The 18,816-nt window shown below is 42.7% G+C and overlaps 2 protein-coding genes across 4 annotated transcripts in view; one reads left to right on the plus strand and one right to left on the minus strand.

The window, feature by feature from the left end:
- Positions 1-18,816, minus strand: part of rab12 (RAB12, member RAS oncogene family) — a 376,582-nt gene that overhangs the window by 73,146 nt on the left and 284,620 nt on the right. The gene's annotated exons all lie outside the window — the stretch shown is intronic.
- LOC122548878 (microtubule cross-linking factor 1) overlaps positions 1-18,816 on the plus strand; it is a 208,133-nt gene that overhangs the window by 13,649 nt on the left and 175,668 nt on the right. For all 3 annotated transcript variants that reach the window (XM_043687778.1, XM_043687776.1, XM_043687777.1), the window contains exon 2: positions 17,024-17,248. In XM_043687778.1, coding sequence (XP_043543713.1) covers positions 17,024-17,248 — 225 coding nt within the window. The remainder of the gene's footprint in view (positions 1-17,023; positions 17,249-18,816) is intronic.

Genomic DNA, 18,816 nt, shown 5'->3' on the forward strand with positions numbered 1-18,816 from the left:
TTTGCCTATGTTGTTAGTCCCAACGTGGACCACAACAACTGGATCCTCCCCCTCCCGCTCCAATATCCTTTCAAGCCGGTCAGAGATGTCCTACACCCTGGCATCGGGCAGGCAACACACCATGCGAGACTCCCGATCCGGCTTGCAAAGGATACCATCTGTCCCCCTAATTATAGAATCCCCTATAACAACTACTTGTCTTTTTGCTCCCCCCTCTTGAATGGCCTTATGCACCATGGTGCCGTGGTCAGCTGGCTCATCCTGTCCAGAGCCCTTTTCCTCATCCGTATAGGGAGCAAGAATCTCATACCTGTCGGGCAAGGTCAAGGGCTGTGGCTCCTGCACTCCTGAACTCAGGTTCCCCCTACCTGCCTCACTTACAGTCACACTCTGATGTCCCTGATCACTAACTGAATGTGAATAACTTAATCTCCCAGCTGTGACTGCCTCCTGAAACAAAGCATCCAGGTAACTCTCCCCCTCCCGGATGTGCCGCAGTGTTTGAAGCTCAGATTCCAGATCATCAACTCTGAGCCGGAGTTCTTCCAGCAACCAACACTTGCTGCAGATGTGGTCACTGCCATTCACAATGGGATCAGCCAGCTCCCACATCATACAGCTACAGCACATCACCTGCCCAGCCATCTCTGCTTAGTTAATTACTTTATTACTTTGTATAGGTTTGAGTTAAAATACTTTCTGATACCTCTCTGCTATAGTCTTTTTCTAAAAACCAATTAATATATAAACCATAAAAAGTAAATTTTTAACCATTCACCGATAAAGAAATAGAAAATCCTTACCATAACAAACCAGACTCCTATTTTTGGTTAGAGGGGTGTGGGAGACACAGCATGTGTAGTGTCTTGGGTTCGGCCACTGCCCAGATATATTACCGGCAGTCCCCTGGTCGTCGCTCCCGCTCTTCCTACTTATTAACTAGGTTAAAGGAGGAGGGCGGGTGGGAGACACTACAGTAGTAGAATCTCGGGTTTAGCCGTCTTGCTGATATATATGGTCACTGCTTTCCTTCCCGGCTGCCCCTCCGGTCCACATCACTTTCACCGCTGCTCCCGCTCCTTCTCCGCTGCTACTCGCACTTAAAATGGCCGTTGGCGTTGAAGGGTGAGTATTTGTACTCACTGCTTACCTTCCCGGCTACTCCTCTGGTCCCCGTCACTTCCTCCGCTGCTCCCGCTACTTCTGTGAAAGAGAAAAACACAGCTGCCCGCTACCGGTAAGTAATTTTAATAAAAACTGCCTTACCTTATCTGCAGTCTTCCGAGTTCGTCCTACCTCCGCTGCTGCTCGCACTTTGTGGAGATACACAGTTGTTTATCTGATCTCTCACATAAAAGATGCCTGGTTTTCCCTTCCTACGATGTTATCAGCTCGCAGGTTCCTCACACAAACTATTTAACAATCTGAACATGCCAAGCAATGATGAATTAGTGGCAGACGCCATTAGATGCCCTGTGACAGCCAGTTTTGACCTAGTGATGATAAAAAAGAAAATCACATGGAGTGTCTGTCTGGGTGATGCATATCGCTGTCGACAAGTTGACAGTTTGCTACAAGTCAGTTAATGTCCTAACTCCGTATTCCTTATTAGCCAGCTGGGGCCACAGTTACACACTCACATTCCAGATAATAATGAGTGGCTTTATATCATCTGTATGTATTGCTGTGCAGCACATTGAGCCCAAAGGTCCTTTTTAATAGTATTCTGGCTAGATGACTGGTCTCCTCACAAAGCTCTTATAACTAAAGCTTATTCATATTCTGCTAGGTTCATTTACATATTCTTTGTTATGGAGACTGCAGGAGATAGTGCCCCTCATCTTTATATTGCAGCGTGAAACAGCCATTTGTGGCCACATTGGATGAACAGACCTGGTTCATAATCAGCGGTGCATTGTTTAAATTTACTTTATATGAACAGATCTAAAATGTTGGGAAGTGCTAACTTTGAATTCACATGAAACTGCTTAATTCCCGTTTGTTTGCAGCATTGGTTTGTAGCACCAGTTTGGGTTGTAAAAATAACATATTCAAAAGTTTTTTTCTAATACATTTTCAAAAAATAACTCTTCTGTTGCCAATGGCTGGACTCCAGATTTTGCTGGAGTGGCTCCAGTCTTGGTGTGTACAGCCTGGTGTAGTACTGCACACACAGCTTATGATTGTGTTGTCTACATATGCTGAATATCTATTTATACACTGTAATATGTATCAGAGCTTATGTCTGTGTGACCACATAGACATATGGATATCATAGAGAGATACATGTATATTCAATGGATATAATTGATGGTTGATTTCTATTTAATTTCTACAGCCACAATACAGGACACATTTTCATTGAATGTCTTTCCAGTTGCCAAAAGGCTGTATAATATCTATCATCAATAATCATTAGGTTTATATAGCACATCAATAGCAGTACTCAAGGGAACAATTGAATTTTGATCACTATACTTCAATGTTGTACCAGTAAACTTGTTGTATGATACATCCAATTTATCACGTCAAACTACACCCACCACAACTGACTGTCTGCAGTCAACAACACTTCAAATGGGCATTTCCCTCCCTGTCATATCCACTCTAAAATCATCACATAAACAGGATGATATATAGAGAGTTGTTCAGTGAGTTTTATTCCTGAAGGAAAGTATGTTGGATAATTTCAGAGGGGAACACTTCGAGAGTATTCCATTTATTAATTTTGCTGCTGGCTTCTGAATGATATAAAGTTCACTTATATTTTAGCAGTGGAGCTTGTGTAGCACAGGCCATTTACATTAATAATTCAGACGAAAAGATGGAGAGTTTTGAATCTAGGTTTACTGGCAATACAAAGCCAGGTGAGAATGTAAACTATGCAGTTGTGAGTTGTAAATTACTGCAAAGGTAGGTTAAGGGAATGTGTAACAGGATGGTATATAATGTGAAGAAGTGAGACGATTCAAAAAGCCAAAGGGTGGCATGGTGGCTCAGTGGTTAGCACTGCTGCCTCACAACACCAGGGACCCAGGTATGATTCCTGCCTTGGGTGACTGTCTGTGTGGAGTTTGCACATTCTCTCCGTGTGGGTTTCCTCCTACAATCCAAAGATGTGCAGGTCAAGTGAATTAGCCATGTTAAATTCCCCGTAGTCTAGATTAGAGTGGTGCTGGAAAAGCACAGCTGGTCAGGCAGCATCCAAGGAGCTGGAAAGTCTTCGTTTTGGGCAAAAGCCCTTCATCAGGAATAGAGGCAGGGTGCCTGCAGAGTGGAGAGATAAATGAGAGGGGGGTGGGGGTAGGGAGAAAGTAGCAGCATAGAGTATAGGTGAGTGGGGATGGAGGTGATAGGTCAGAGAGGAGGGTGGAGTGGATAGGTGGAAAGAAAGATAAGCAGGTAGGTCAGGTCATGGGGACGGTGCTGAGCTGGAAGGTTGGAACTAGGGTGAGGTGGGGGAAGGGGAAATGAGGAAACTGGTGAAGTCCACATTGATGCCCTGGGGTTGTCCGAGGCGGAAGATGAGGCGTTCTTCCTCCAGGCATCCCACTCCCACTCCCATTCACCTATCGTACTCTATGCTACTTTCTCCCCACTCCCACCCCCCTCTCTTTATCTCTCCACCCTGCAGGCACCCTGCCTCTATTCCTGAAACATCGATTTTCCTGCTCCTTGGATGCTGCCTGACCGGCTGTGCTTTTCCAGCACCACTCTAATCTAGACTCTGGTTTCCAGCATCTGCAGTCCTTGTTTTTACTAAGTTCCCCTTAGCGTTAGGTGCATTGGTCAAGGGTAGATATAGGTAGGGGAATGGGGTTGTGTGGGTTACTCGTCGGAGGGTCGGCGTGTACTTGTTGGGCTGTAGGGAATCTAACTGCAGATGCTGGATATGTTGAGATTTTCCAGCAATTTCTGGTTGATGTTATTCACTTTGGTAGTAAATCAATTTATTTTAAATCTTACATTTTAATGTTCAGAGAGATCTGGGTGTAGTCATATGTGGAATGAAGAAAGTTAACATGCAGACAGAGTAAACAATTAGGAAGACAAATGCTACATTGACCTTTATTGTAAGGTGACGGGAGTATATGAATTAAGACATCTTGGTACAATTATACAGGGCATTGATGAGAGCATGCTTGGAGTACAGTATGCAGTATGGTCTTCGTAGCCAAGAAAGGAAATTGTTGTATTGCAAGTTCACTAAATTGGTCCTTGGGATGGGTAGGTTGTCCTGTAATGAGAGGCTGAATAAATCAGGCCCACATTTTTTGGAGTTCAGAAGGATGTGAGGTGATCTCATTGAAACATAGAAGATTCTGAAGGGGCTCGATGGGGTGTATCCTGAGAAGTTGTTTGCCCTGGTGAATTTAGTCCATGGGACAACAGTCTCAGTTAGGGTGATTGGTTAGGATTGAGATGAGGAGAGACTTCTTCATTTAAAGGATTGTGAGTCCATGAAATTCTCTACCCCAGAGAGTTGCTGTTCAATCCAGTTTCACAGCCGAGATCGAGAGATGTTTGGTCCCTTATGGAATCCAGAGCAGGCAGAAAAATGGAGTTGAGGGGGGGATGGTCAGCAGCATTCCCTCTAAGCTGCAAGGCTGTACGGGTGTGCAGCTGCTCTAATGCCCTGTGCATGGCGATTGGCATCAGCATGCCAATCATGGCATTGATTTGCAGTTTCAGAAGTTGTTGCTACACCTTGACTCTGCAGACACATGAAGCCAGTAAGAAAATCAGTGGGAAGGTTGATGGTTAGCCATGATTCTGTTGAATGGTGGAACAGGCTTGAGGACTGGTGTTGTCTACTTCTGCTCTTGCCTCTTATCTTTGAATATTAAAAGCCATTCAAATATGCTTGAAACCATGGTTATGACTGATGCTATCAGTTAGCTGGCAGTCATTAAGAGGAATTTATAATGGTGTATTTATGACTGTTCAGTATTGAATATTGCGGAGATTTGTTTTATTTAGCTACTTTGATCTTGCAGTTTGACCATAGAGTTAATTTAAAAATACAATGACAGGCAGTGGCCTTGTGTAAATGTGAGAATGTATGGACTTCATTTGGGGTCAGCGACAGAGCAAAATGTTTGGTGGTTGTGGTATTAAGACACCAGAATATGTGCGTGTGGTTACAGCTGATGCTCATGTAATGTCGACCATCTGCAGACACCTGTTTGATTTTCTTTCCTCTCCCAACTGCTGCCTATTTTTGGGAAAGTTATTCTGGTCAGGTTGCTAATTTTGTCTTCTTGCAATATATTCTGAAATGTGGATATTTATCGTGTCACATTTTCAGCCACACAAGTTGGATAAGTAGTGTTGAGTTTGCAAATGGCTAATACACTTATCATAAAAGTGGTACTTCCACATAACTTGTAAAGTGAACTGGTTAATTCCAGTGCAAAAGATGTTCAGAGCAATGTGCTGTGTTGAGGATTACTTTATGGAGTTTGCAAGATGGAATTCTTGCCCTTCCCAGTGAATCAACTCTTTTCTATCACTTTGATTTGTGCACAAATTAATTTCATGTTTTCACACTGATCCTCTAAATTCATGGAGAATCCTGCTTCTCCTTATATGAGATGGCTTGGAAAGATGTAGGCTGCATGCTTCACAATCCCACAGATGTGGCTACATTTTATAATGCACTTCCACTGGAGCTTGCAGCAACCCCTGCAGAATCCTCGAATTTGCATTTCTGAATAATTGCAATCAGTCATTGAAACACCGCAGCATCAAATGAGGCTGATCAACCCATCATGTATATGATAGACCTTAGCAGCTATATTCCATTCCCCTGCCACTTCCTGTCAGATTTCCCCTCTTAAGTTATTTGAAAGCCTACTTGTGAAACTGCTTCCCTCACCCTTCTGGGCAGTGCATTCCAGGTCATCATTTGCTGGTGAAGAATATTCTTATCTTGCTGCTGATTTCTTTTGGCAATTGCCTTACAATAGTGGCCAAAAGTTACTGACCTGACTGCTGCTGTGTTTGAGACTACAATTTGTTCTGAAAGCTTCAGGACTTAACAAGACAGTTAGAAGACTGGCACGGAACTTTTGAAGAAAAACACTTTTTTTTACAGATTTTATTGGCTATAATTGTGTTGACTGTTTGCAGTAGAGTTTAAGTGATGTTTGCACAGAGTTAGTGATCTGTTGTAAGTCACAGTGCTTCTGATCGAGCAGAGCATTGGATTAACCTTTTTGAGAAGAGCCGCAGATTCACCAATGGTCATACGCAGCCCACTATAGAGTTCTGTTTTACATTGCTTATAATATGGGTGTTATTACAATAAAGGCAAAGAGTTCACTCTCTCTCTGACAGTCGGTGGTACCCAGGGAACTTGCACTGGTGCATCAGCCTTAGTTATAATGTTGTATATCATCGTTTAGAAATGACATGAAGTTAGGAGAGACAATAAGTTGCATAGATGGGAGGATGGGTGGAAGTAAGTGGCCATTATTTACAGTCTATAGATTGTATGGTTAGAGCTATGGATTCTGGGAATGTGAGTATAACTATGACAGAATGATTTTTAGATCTAGGTTTTATTATCACGTACTCAAGTAGTAAGAGTACTGTAAAAAGTGTAAAATATCACCACACACAGCGCCATTTTAGGTACAAAACACCTAGGGACAAAATCTTAATTTTAGAAGTAGTAAATAAGCGAATACTTTTAAAAATGTTCAGCACGACAGTTTTTTTAGCATAAAAGTAGAAAAATAAAGAAACAAAGTTTAAAAACTCAAACATTACAGTCCTTTCTTAAGCCATGGGCCTGCAGACTCTCCAAGCTGGGCTTGAGTTCAATATCAAGAATCTGAGAAAACAAGTGGGAATAATTTCCCTAATGGTGAGGGATTCGGAGCCACAGCAAGGGAATGTGGGTCTTCCTTGACAGACACTTCTAGAAGCTAGTGAACAGATACAAAAAAAGGCAAATGGAAAGTTGCAGTTCATCAATCAGGGATTTGGATTCAAAAGTGAGAAAATGATGCCCTTTAGGTCTCTTCCATATCTTTCCCTTCTCATCCTAAACCTATGCTCTCGAGTTCTGGACTCCCTCATCCCAGGGAAAAGACTTTGTCTATTTACCCTATCCATGTCCCTCATGATTTTATCAACTCTATAAGGTCACTCCTAAGTCTCTGATGCTCCAGGGAAAACAGCCCCAGCCTATTCAACCTCTCCCTTTGGCTCAAATCCTCCAACCCTGGCAACATTCTTGTAAATTTTTTCTGAATCCTTTCAAGTTTGACAACATTTTTCTGATAGGAAGGAGACCAGAAATGCGCGCAATATTCCAAAAGTGGCCTAACCAATGTCCTGTACAGCTTCAACATGACCTCACAACTCCTGTACTCAATACTCTGACCAATAAAGGAAAGCATATCAAATGCCTTCTTCACTATTGTATCTACCTGCGACTCTACTTTCAAGGAGCTATGAACCTGCACTCCAAAGTCTCTTTGTTCAGCAACACTCCCTCGGATCTTACCATTACTTAAGAGTGAAAGCAGGATTAGTGTTTTCACACAGTGTAGTGAAAATCTGGCATTTAGACTGCAAAAATAGTTGCTGATTTTGGATCAATTGGAATTATGAAGACTGAGGTGGGATTTGTTGCATTAGTGCATCTATCATCCCTTAGGTAGCCTTTTCAAGGTGTAAAGTGCTATTGATCTCTTTTATGATACTCATCAGAGCATAAATCTACAATGTTGAACATCTGAAGTACCATGTAAATCATGAATGAAGTGAACAACAGGAGATGAAACACACAACACCAGCAATTTCGCTACTGCCCATTGGACAAAAGGTTTATTCCTTTATTATTATCTCCTGTTTTCTGTAGCAGTAGCAGATTTTCAATTCTTCTCACTAATAACTTCTAGGAGAAAGTGAGGACTGCAGATGCTGGAGATCAGAGCTGAAAATGTGTTGCTGGAAAAGCGCAGCAGGTCAGGCAGCATCCAAGGAACAGGAGAATCGACATTTCGGGCATAAGCCCTTCTTCAGGCTCCTGAAGAAGGGCTTATCTCCGAAACGTCGATTCTCCTATTCCTTGGATGCTGCCTGACCTGCTGCGCTTTTCCAGCAACACATTTTCAGCACTAATAACTTCTAGCCTTGAACTGTCTATGCAACTTCTCCATATCTCAGTACAATGAATATACTTTGACTCGGCTCAGTGGTTAGCACTGCTACCTCACAGCACCAGGGTCCCAGGTTCGATTCCAGCACATTCTCCCCGTGTCTGTGTGGGTTTCCTCCGGGTGCTCTGGTTTCCTCTCACAGTCCAAAGATGTGCAGGACAGGTGGATTGGCCATGCTAAATTGCCCATAGTGTTAGGTGCATTAGTCAGAGGGAAATGGGTCTGGGTGGGTTACTCTTTGGAGGGTCAGTGTGGACTGGTTGGGCCAAAGGGCCTGTTTTCACACTGTAGGGAATCGAATGTGGTCACAAAAACAGCAACTTGAATTTATGTAGCTACTTTAAGGCAGTAATACATTCTGAAGTGCTTCATAGGAGGGTTACTGAACAACATTTGACACTGAACTATATGATGGTAATAGGGGACCTGACAAAAAGTTTGGACAGAGTGATGTTTTAAGAAACATTATGAAGCAAAAGAGAGAGGTAGAATTATGTCGAGGTTTAAGGAGGGAATACCAAACCTTAGGGTGTTGGCAGCTGAATGATCATTATGATGGAGTGATTTAAAATACAAAGTGGGTAACAGGCTAGAAGTGGAAGGAACAGGGAGATCTCGGAGTTCTGGAGCTCGAGGAGTTTACTGCGAAATGGCCTTGGGGAGGGTTTATGAGACAGACAATGGACAGACTTGAAAACATGGATGAAAATTCTGAAATGAGAGATTGCCAGGCCAGACATTGAGACATGGGACACTCCCTAGTGGTTCTAAAGCATGTCAGCTGCTCTGGTTGATTCTTGCACTCTGTCAGTGAACAGCAATTGCATCTGGAAAAGTTTGTGATCCCTTTTCCCACTAATTGTGGTGGAGTAATTGACCCGTAATTGCATGATTTGAGGAAACAGTAGTAATTTTTAAAGCTTCAAATCCAAGCCTGTGTCTTGTCAGAAGGAGACCCAGATTCTGGATTAGTGGTGCTGGAAAAGCACAGCAGTTCAGGCAGCATCCGAGGAGCAGGAAAATCGGCGTTTCGGCCAAAAGCCCTTCTGAAGGGCTTTTGCCCAAAACTTTGATTTTCCTGCTCCTCAGATGCTGCCTGAACTGCTGTGCTTTTCCAGCACCACTCTAATCCAGAATCTGGTTACCAGCATCTGCAGTCATTGTTTTTACCTAGAAGGAGACCCAGGAACTTGCTTGCAATGTTTTAAAAGAGCTTGCTATCACTGTTGTCAATAGCCCTTAAAGATGGAGGTACACTCAACATAGGCTGATGGAGTGATGGAATGTACATTGTTACTCGCAGATAATCTTGGACAGTTTAGCCATTCCTTCACAGCAGAGTTCATGATGGAGTGCAAGGTGTTTATCATGGGGGAAGAATAGAAGTGTAGTGAAATCATGTCAGGTCAAATGCAGAATACTCAAACTCCAGCTGTGGCAAACTTGTCAGCCATTCTTACTGGGAGTCAGTGAGGTCTTCAGATGCTGGAGATCAGAGTTAAGAGTGTGTTGCTGGAAAGACACAGCAGGTCAGACAGTATCCAAGAAGCAGGAAAATCGACGTTTTGAGCCGGAGCCCTTCATATACAGAGAATTGTTTTTCATATCATGGTATTATTTGTTAAGTGAAGCTGTGGTAAAGCTTCGGCGGGGGCATGGTGGCTCAGTGGTTAGCACTGCTGCCTTACAGCGCCAGGGACTCTGGTTTGATTCCAGCCTCAAGCAACTGACTGTGTGGAGTTTGCACATTCTCCCCGTGTCTGCGTGGCTTTCCTCTGGGTGCTCCGATTTCCTCCCACAATCCAAAGATGTGCAGTTCAGGTGAATTGGCCATGCTAAATTGCCTACTGTATTAGGTGCATTAGCCAGGGGTAAATATAGGGTAGGGGAATAGGTCTGGGTGGTTTACTCTTTGGAGGGTCAGTGTGGACTTGTTGGGCCAAATGGCCTATTTCCATACTGTAGGAAATCTCGTCTAATATAAATCTAATCAGGAATGAGGTCTGGCCCAAAACGTCCATTTTCCTGCTCCTCAGAAGCCTGCCTGACCTGCTGTGCTTTTCCAGCAACACACTGTCAGCCATTCTTACTGGCAGAGTAGTCTGTCCATTAGAGTAATGTCAGACTGAGGAGAGATTGAACAGTTGAGACATGTCCTGGTTAGAGTTTAGAAGGATGAGAGGCGAACTATTTGAGGTTTTTAAGATGATAAAGGGGATTGAAATAGTAGGTGCAGAGAGGATGTTCCCCTTTCTAGGGCAATTTAGAATGAGAGGTCAAAAGTTTAGGCTAAGGGGTTGCAGAATAAAAACAGATCAGGGGAAGTTACTTCTCTAAGGGTTGTGAATCTGTGGAATTCACTACCCCAGAGTGTAATAGACAGTGAATAAATTTAAGGAGGAGGTAGAGAGACAGATTTATAATTAGTTACGCATTATACAGTTAAGTGGAGTGGGCAGAAAAGTGAAGTTGAGGCCAAGATGAGCATATTAATTGGTGGAGCAGACTCGAGAGGCTGAATAGCCTAATATTGCTCAGTACTTTGTATTGTCTGGAGTGTGATGGAATACTCCCCACTTGCCAGAATGGGTGCAGCTTCACCCACCACTCAGGAAGCTTGACACTATCCAGGACAAAGTAGTCCCGTTGATCTGCACCACATCACCAGATGCAATTGCTGTTCACTGACAGAGTGCAAGAACCAACAAGTGCAGCTGGTATGGCTTTAGAAACACTAGGGAGTGTCCCAGGTTTCATTTTTAAAAATATCACATCCTGCGCACTGGCATTGGCAGCAGTATGTAAATCTCAAGATATACTACAATAACTCAACAAGCCTTCTCTAACAGTGCCTTACTATAGCCTTTACCACTTAGAAATGCAGTATCTGCATGGAAACGCACAAGCTGCAAGCTCCTTACTAAGCCACTCACCGTCCTGACTTGGAAATATATTGCCAGTCCTTCAGTGTCACTGGGTCGAAAGCCGGGTACTCATTCCCTAATGACACTGTGGGCCTATAGCAACTACAGCGATTCATCTTTCTCCCACCTTCTAAGGGGCCATTAGGGATGGGCAGTAGCAATACCCACCATACTATGGGTGCATTTTAAAAATGTTTTGCTTGATCTAGTAGCAAGTTACTGTTCCTATTTCAGTGGGCTGTTGCAGAGAGTAGGAAGTTCAATTCTTCAGCTCTAACTTTCTGTAAAAGGGTTGGCTGGGGTTTGGAGGAGTTTTTAGTTGATGAGGTCAGATTTATGGTTGGTTTAGTTGTTGAAGTGTTACCCTGGCAAGTCCTGAGCCAGCAATTAGCTGTTGGATCATGTAGCCCAGCAACTGCTGACCTGAGTTGGGGTCAGTGATTCCAAGAGGACTGCTGTGTTGGGGCGGGTGTGGTGGAGATGTAGAATTCAGCACAGAGTAATCACTGCTCACAGCATCAATCAGCAGCAGTGTAATTTGAGTTATTTGCTCTATAACCCTTGGAGTTGTGGGAGCAGTGAAGCCTGCTCTATGGCAAAGGATTGAAGATCCACTGCATGTAACATAAGCTTTTTTTTAATGGCAATTCTGAAATGGAAAGGATTTGACAGATTTCTCAAATGTAACTGCGGAATAATTTTCCCATAGACAAGAATGCTGTGTTTTAAGACTTGAGCCACAAGTTCTTTAACTTGTTTGAGTTGGTTAATGACTGATGTAGGAGGTGCAGGGTGGTCTCCAGAATGCTTGCTTTATCCCTGAGGAAAAAAATGGACGGTTTATCTTGATTGCTCCTACAGCGAACATTACTTTAGACTCAGAGTATTTTCCCTCCCACACCTCTACCAAGTAGCTGCGCTTGCTTCTAAAGGGAGTCCCTGAGCTGAAGAAGTTTAATGGAATCGGTGTTCGGTGTATTGGCTAAATCCAGGCACCATTTTTACTGCCAAACTGATGGGGATTCCTCATGTCAAATAAAACACTGTGGCAAATCACTTACAAACAGGAGGGTGGGCCTGATCTTATCTCCTTACATCTCACTCAAAGTGGGGAGAGCAACAAAAATCTGCTAAGAACATAGAACATATTGAGTCAGAATTTAACTTTTTAAAAGTCAACATGAGAACTTACTATGCTGCTCAGAGTCACAAGAGGCAACTCTAGTCATTTAGCTTTCAAATGATGTCACCACAGCTAGGGACACACATCAGAGAAGGGCAAATAGCTTAGAAGAGGGAGGATTCTTTTGTTTCAATCAATGGTATGAAGTAAAGGTAAAGTCACCATAGTCATACTGGACAATTGGGCCACTCTCTCATTAGAGAGAGATGACTGGAGATGGTTTGACCGGAGGCAGGGAGTGCGGTTGAGAAAGTGGGCACTTCATGGTAACCTCAGCCGTTGCGGGAATTGAACTCACACTGTTGGCATCACTTGGCATTGTGAATCAGCCATCTGAACCAACTGCTCCTCCCACAAACAATGGTCTTGTGAACAGTCATATCAAAGGATGCACGTTTCATCAAATCAACAATATTTCACCGCAGTCGCTTTAGAGGTATCAGCACATAGAAACAAGAACAGCAGACCAAGGAGCATTTGTTTTCCAATCTCCACAGATGTTGCCTGTCTTGTTTCAGGCAACTGTTATCTTTATTTCAAGTTTCATTTTTCTTTATTTACTTCATAACATGCAAAAAAGATAACAGCTGCTCAAAGTACACCCTCCTCTGACTTAGAAATATATCAGCATTGCTCAGAGTCCCAGAGCCTGCTCTGTAACAGTACTATCAATTATATCTACACCACATGGACTGCAAACACCCAAGAGAGTAGCTCACCACCACCTTTTCTAGGGTACTGAGGGATAGGCAGTAAATGTTTGCAATGCTGGTGATGCCTACATTCTGTAAAAGAATATATTAAAAACACAATACCTGACCATGTGATGCTAATATGACACCACCTCTTCTTCCAAGTATGTCAGAACAACTAATAATCAGTAACTGCCTGCAATTTCATTTTAAATTGTATCTTTCAGACGTATGTGCTTGTACCATGTGAGACTCCATTATCTTCAGTTAGTGCTGAGACATTCTCACAATCGCTGCCTTTTGTACAACTTTAGGAGCAAAAGTTACAGTTTTAATATCGAGTTCAAGTTACAGCAATGATGGGTGACTTCAATGTGCATGTAGGAATAGGATAAGTGAGTATGAAAGCAAGCTATCAAGAACATAAAGGTGGAATGTAGTGGAAAAAAAGATTAGCGAGGATAAGTCTGGCCCAATGCAGGTGGCAGAAGGAGAATTGTAGTGGAGATCAGAAAATGGAAGAGAAAGTAAATGGTTACTTTGTATCTGGCTTCACAGAGGAAGTATCAAACCTTTTGCCAGAAATACTAAGCAACTGAGGGACTTGTGTTAATGAGCTGCTAAAGGAAATTAGTATCAGTGAAGTGGTAGTATTTGGAAAATTAACTTAATTATTAACTTCTGAGCCAAATAAGCTTAATTCTCAGAAGTAGCAATAGAGAGGGTGGCACGGTGGCTCAGTGGTTAGCTCTGCTGCCTCACAGCATGAAGGAGCTGGGTTTGATTCCAGTCTTGGGCGCCGGTCTGTGTGGAGTTTGCACGTTCTCCCCATGTCTGTGTGGGTTTCCTCTGGGTGCTCTGGTTTCCTACCACAATCCAAAGATGCGCAGGTTAGGCGAATTGGCCAGACTAAATTGCTCATAGTGTTCTGGGATGTGTAGGTTAGGTGCACTAGTCAGGGGTAAATGTAGAATAATGGGGAATGAGTTTGGGTGGGTTACCCTTCGGAGGGTTGGTGTGGACTTGTTGGGCCGAAGGGCCTGTTTCCACACTGTAGGGATTCTAAGATAGTGAGTGCTTTGACGGTTCCCTTTAGCAATTTTATAACTTCGAGTAAGATTCGTATTGACTGGAATATGGAAAATGTAACGTCATTATTTAAAAAGAATGGGAGAGTGGAATTGTAGGCTTGTTAGCTTGTTTATCAGTTGTAGGGAAATGTTAGAAGCTGTTATAAAGGATTTGACAACAGAATGTTTGGGAAAGCATAGCAAACTGGACATGGTCAATGTGAATTTATTAAAGGAAACAGACAAACTTGTCATAGTTTTTTGAGGAAATTGCTTGTAGCACAGACAAAGGAAAACCTCCACTGAATATGATATGTTTGTACTTTCAGAAAGCCTTAGATAAGGTCCCGCACCGGACATTACTAAATAAAATCAAAGCACTTGGGATTGGGGAAAATGTAACAGGATGGTTTGAGAATGGGTGAGCAGTCAGGAAGCAAAGATAGGAATCTTTCTCAGGATTGTGGGGTACTGCAAGGTCCACCACAACTATCCACAACTGTTCACAATTTATGTAAAATATCATGACACGGGAACCAATTGTAATATTTCCAGTTTGCTGATGATACCAAACTGGTTGGGAACGGAAGTGCGAGGAGGGGGCAAGGATGCTTCAAAAGGACTTTGACAGACTATGTGATTGAACAAGAACACGGCAGATGGGATGTAATAAGTATGAAGTTTAATCATTTTTGTAGAGAAAACAGGCACATTATTTTAGAATTGGTGAGCAATTGGGAATTGTTGATGTCCAAAGGGATCTGGATGTCCTTGTAAACTCTACTTTGCAGGTACAGCAGGAATTAAGACAAATGGAAACTTGACATTCATTTCAAAGGGACTTGAGTACAGAAGTAAAGGTGTTTTTTGTTGCAGTTATGTAGAACCTTGGTGAGACCTCCCTGGAGGATTGTATCCCGTTTTGATCTCCTTATCTAATGTAGGATGTACTTGCCACAGAGGCAGTGCAATGGAGGTTTACCAGATTAATCTCAGGGATGGCAGGATTGCTGTATGAGGAGAGATTGGAGGAAACTGGATTTGTATTCTCCAGAGCTTTTTGAAGAGTAACCTCACTGAGACTCTCACAATTCTTCCAGGACATGAGAAAGTGGATAAGGATAGCGTGCCTCTCCATGGATGGTGGTGCTAGAATCGGGGACATAATTTTAGGACAAGCAGCAGACCATTTAGGACTGAGATATGCAGCAACACTTTCACTCAGAGGTTGGGGAAATCTTTTAGCATTCTCTAACCCAGAAGGCTGTGGAAGCTCAATCATTGAGCAGGTTCAAGACCGAACTTAGTAAGTTTCTGGAAATTAATGACATTAAGGCATTGGGTGTGGGAAATACATGGACTGAGGGAAATCACAGAGGAGCCCTCCTCCCCCACACCACCCTAACCTGGTTTCTCCCAGATGTATGTGGTCTGAGCGCAGGATTCTCCAGAGTGTGTGGGCAGTCTGCCCAATTCACCCCACCGTAGGGAAGGTTCTGTTGTGACTTTTGGAGAAGAGACAATGAGGAAATGATCAGCCTTGATTGAGAGTAGCAGGACTGGCCCAGTGGGCTGAATGGTTTCCTCTTCTTCCTGTATTCCCTGACTAGTCCAATGCCCTGTAAGAGAACACGGGTAACTCCAGGAGGTCACCCTTCAACTTGAGTTAGGGCCAAAATGTTATAGTGATTCCATGGTCTGGTTCTGGTGGTAGACTACAATGGCTATGTCCAGTTGACACTACATTCCAGAGTCCTGGGGAATTTTGAAGTCCTGGTTGTTCAGAGGTTGGATTGAAACTAAAATTTTTTTGGGGGGGAGAACAATGTGATGGCATTGATTATATCCACCATATTTGATTTATATGTTAGAAATGCTTGGTTTCCGATGTGAGCAAAATCAGGGGATATTTTACAGAACACAGGAACTGTATTGTTTTGTAAACATCCAAAATATAGATTTAAAACAGTCTACTTTTCAAAGTAGATTAAAATCTTACTTCACCACCGGTAATGGGATTGCTTATTTCAAAAACAGTCCAGCCCCTTCTCAAACTTTGTTGTTTAAAATGAAGTTGAGCTCCTCCATTAATGGGACTTGGGCATCATCAGTGCTGGTCAAAACATTCAGACTTAAATCTGTCAATGCCAAATTGGCAATCCTACTTCGGGAGCATGAATGGTGTGTGAGAGATGGTAATGGCATGTTGAAGTGACAGCTGTTCCTTTGGTGTTGAGATTAATGTATTAATTGTTGGGACAGAATTGGGAGAGCTTAGCTCTGCAGCTGGTCTCTGCAGATGTTGTGTTTAAAATCAAACAAAAAATCTTCCATCCTTCTCTCAACACTGAATCCTCTCACGTTAATGAGTGCAAGGTTCACATGAAAGCAAACGTTCAACAAGAAACACAAGACTTCTCTTCATTTGTGGAGGTCTTTATCATGCAAGTGGGAAGGGTGAGATTTGTAAAATTGATTTTGTTTTTGATTTACTTAAAGTTTTGTTGCCCCTCTTTCCAAGAGATACTTTTCTGAGTTGAATTTCCCCTTTCCTCTCTCTTCCTATTTGTTGTCTGTGCCCTGATCTGTATAGTCATGAGGACAGGTGCCCCCATCTGCTTCCAGTGCACCAGCCAACAGAAGATGCCAGCAGGAGAATAACTCACTGGTCCTATTTTGCCTCCACTGGAAGATACTGCAGTGTTCTATCATGAGTGGGAAACCGTGAGGCCCGAGTCAGCACCTGTCCCCCACCCACCTCACTTTCATGCCCACACACACACACACACACACCAGATTGACATTGCTATACCAACACTCACTACCATCCCACAGTGTGCACTGATCTTCACTGAATATCTGCAGTCTGCATGTTGCCCTTTCACTCCTCGTCCATTGTTAATGCAACACTGGAAGGCTGTGGCGAATGTTGTGCCTAACCTGTTGCTAATTTGTGCTGTGTGCATGATTTAAAATGCAGGATGAGCTGGATGAGCTACGGTCGGAAATGGAAGAAATGCGGGACAGCTATCTGGAGGAGGATGTATACCAGCTGCAGGAACTCCGCAGAGAGTTGGATCGAGCCAACAAGAACTGCCGCATCCTGCAGTACCGCCTCAGGAAAGCAGAGCAGAAAAGCCTGAAAGTTGCTCAGACTGGCCAGGTTGATGGTGAGCTGATAAGGAACTTGGAACAAGATCTGAAGGTAAGGCAGATCCCTTGGCACACCGTGCCTGCTCAATTCACTAACCCTTATTCTGATCGCTGAGGGGAAACTGTGAACCAACAATAACCACATTTATCACACAACCCAGCATGATGGTCTACAGAAGCTGCGTCATTAAGTACATTGAAGGTTGAGATAGACTGATTTATAATCAGTCAGGGAATCAAAGGTTATTGAAGATGAGGGAGCAAAGTGGAGTTGAGAATGATCAGATCAGTCATGATCTCATGGAATAATGGAATGGACTCAATGGGCTGAATGGCCTACTTGTATTTCTATGACTTCCCCAAATGAGGAAATGAACAATAAGAGCTCACTTTGTGTAATTTTCATCTTAAAAAAAAGTTAGAACTAACACCATGAATAAGTAGAAATTAACAGGCAAATGATACTTCAAGTAAAAATAGCTGATAGAACAAAAGTATGTCTCATGTAATCACAAATACTGAATCACTCCCCACACAAGTGTGGCAATCTCAATTCTCACAACTCAGCCTTTAGTACACAGGACCTCTGACCTTCTTTGCCAATTCATTTAGCCCTTGAGTCATATTCACCAGCAGCTGTATTCCATCGGAGCGCTCTGGTATGGTTAACACCCAACAGGATACTCGTCAATCTCTGAACTCTCCCTTATGTGGCCTGAGAGTGTCTCAGAGGTTCTTACATGACTTTCCAGGTTTAACACCTTTCTAGCCAACTTGCACGACAGCTCCAAGAGCTCCTGTCTCCTTTTCTGACAAACAGAAAACCAGCCACGTTCTGAAAGAGATTTTCTTCTCACCAGAATTTGGTGTATTCCTCTTTTTGTAATGACATCTGTGTGTTAGCCATCTTCACCCACTATATCCTTCCTCTGAATCTCCTTTGTGGTTTTTTTGGTATTTAAATTCCTTCCTGTTAGTACAATTTCCAGGTCAACAGACCACATTTATTTTATTATTCAAGGAAATTACAATTGGTTTCTTTAAATTGCTGCAAGCTCCTCGTGGCCCTTCCGAAAGATTCTTAAAACAACCGCAGATTCCCTGGATGTTTTAAAGAAATGACAAGCTGCTTTTGAGTCTTGTATCTGGGAACAAGAGAAGTCCAAATTGTACCACTGATACAGATGTAGTGCTAAATGAGCAACACCACAACTGCACTTATATAGTCAAAAGAGAACTTGACTGGGGTACAAATTTGGTTCCTATTGCAACTCTGTACCACAGAGTGCATTGTATCGACCTCTATACCAGCTTAGTGTCAACTTAATTTCAATCACTGAAACACTGAACTTAGAAACTGTAGCACTCTTAGCAATTTCATTCATACTGAATCACATAAACTTTCACTTAGTCATCCATATCCATTCATGTATATGAGTCATTTACAAATAATTGTACCAATATGAATTGCCACAGTTATACATACACACACATAATCATCATTAAAATGAAAAATGTTGGGACCGAAACGAAAGAACTGTGGAAATTGTAAATTGGAAACAAAACCAGAAATTGCTGGAAGAGCTCAGGTCTGGCAGTATCTCTGGACAGAAAACAGAG

This window comes from Chiloscyllium plagiosum, chromosome 4, assembly GCF_004010195.1.
Source record: "Chiloscyllium plagiosum isolate BGI_BamShark_2017 chromosome 4, ASM401019v2, whole genome shotgun sequence".
NCBI lineage: Eukaryota > Metazoa > Chordata > Chondrichthyes > Orectolobiformes > Hemiscylliidae > Chiloscyllium > Chiloscyllium plagiosum.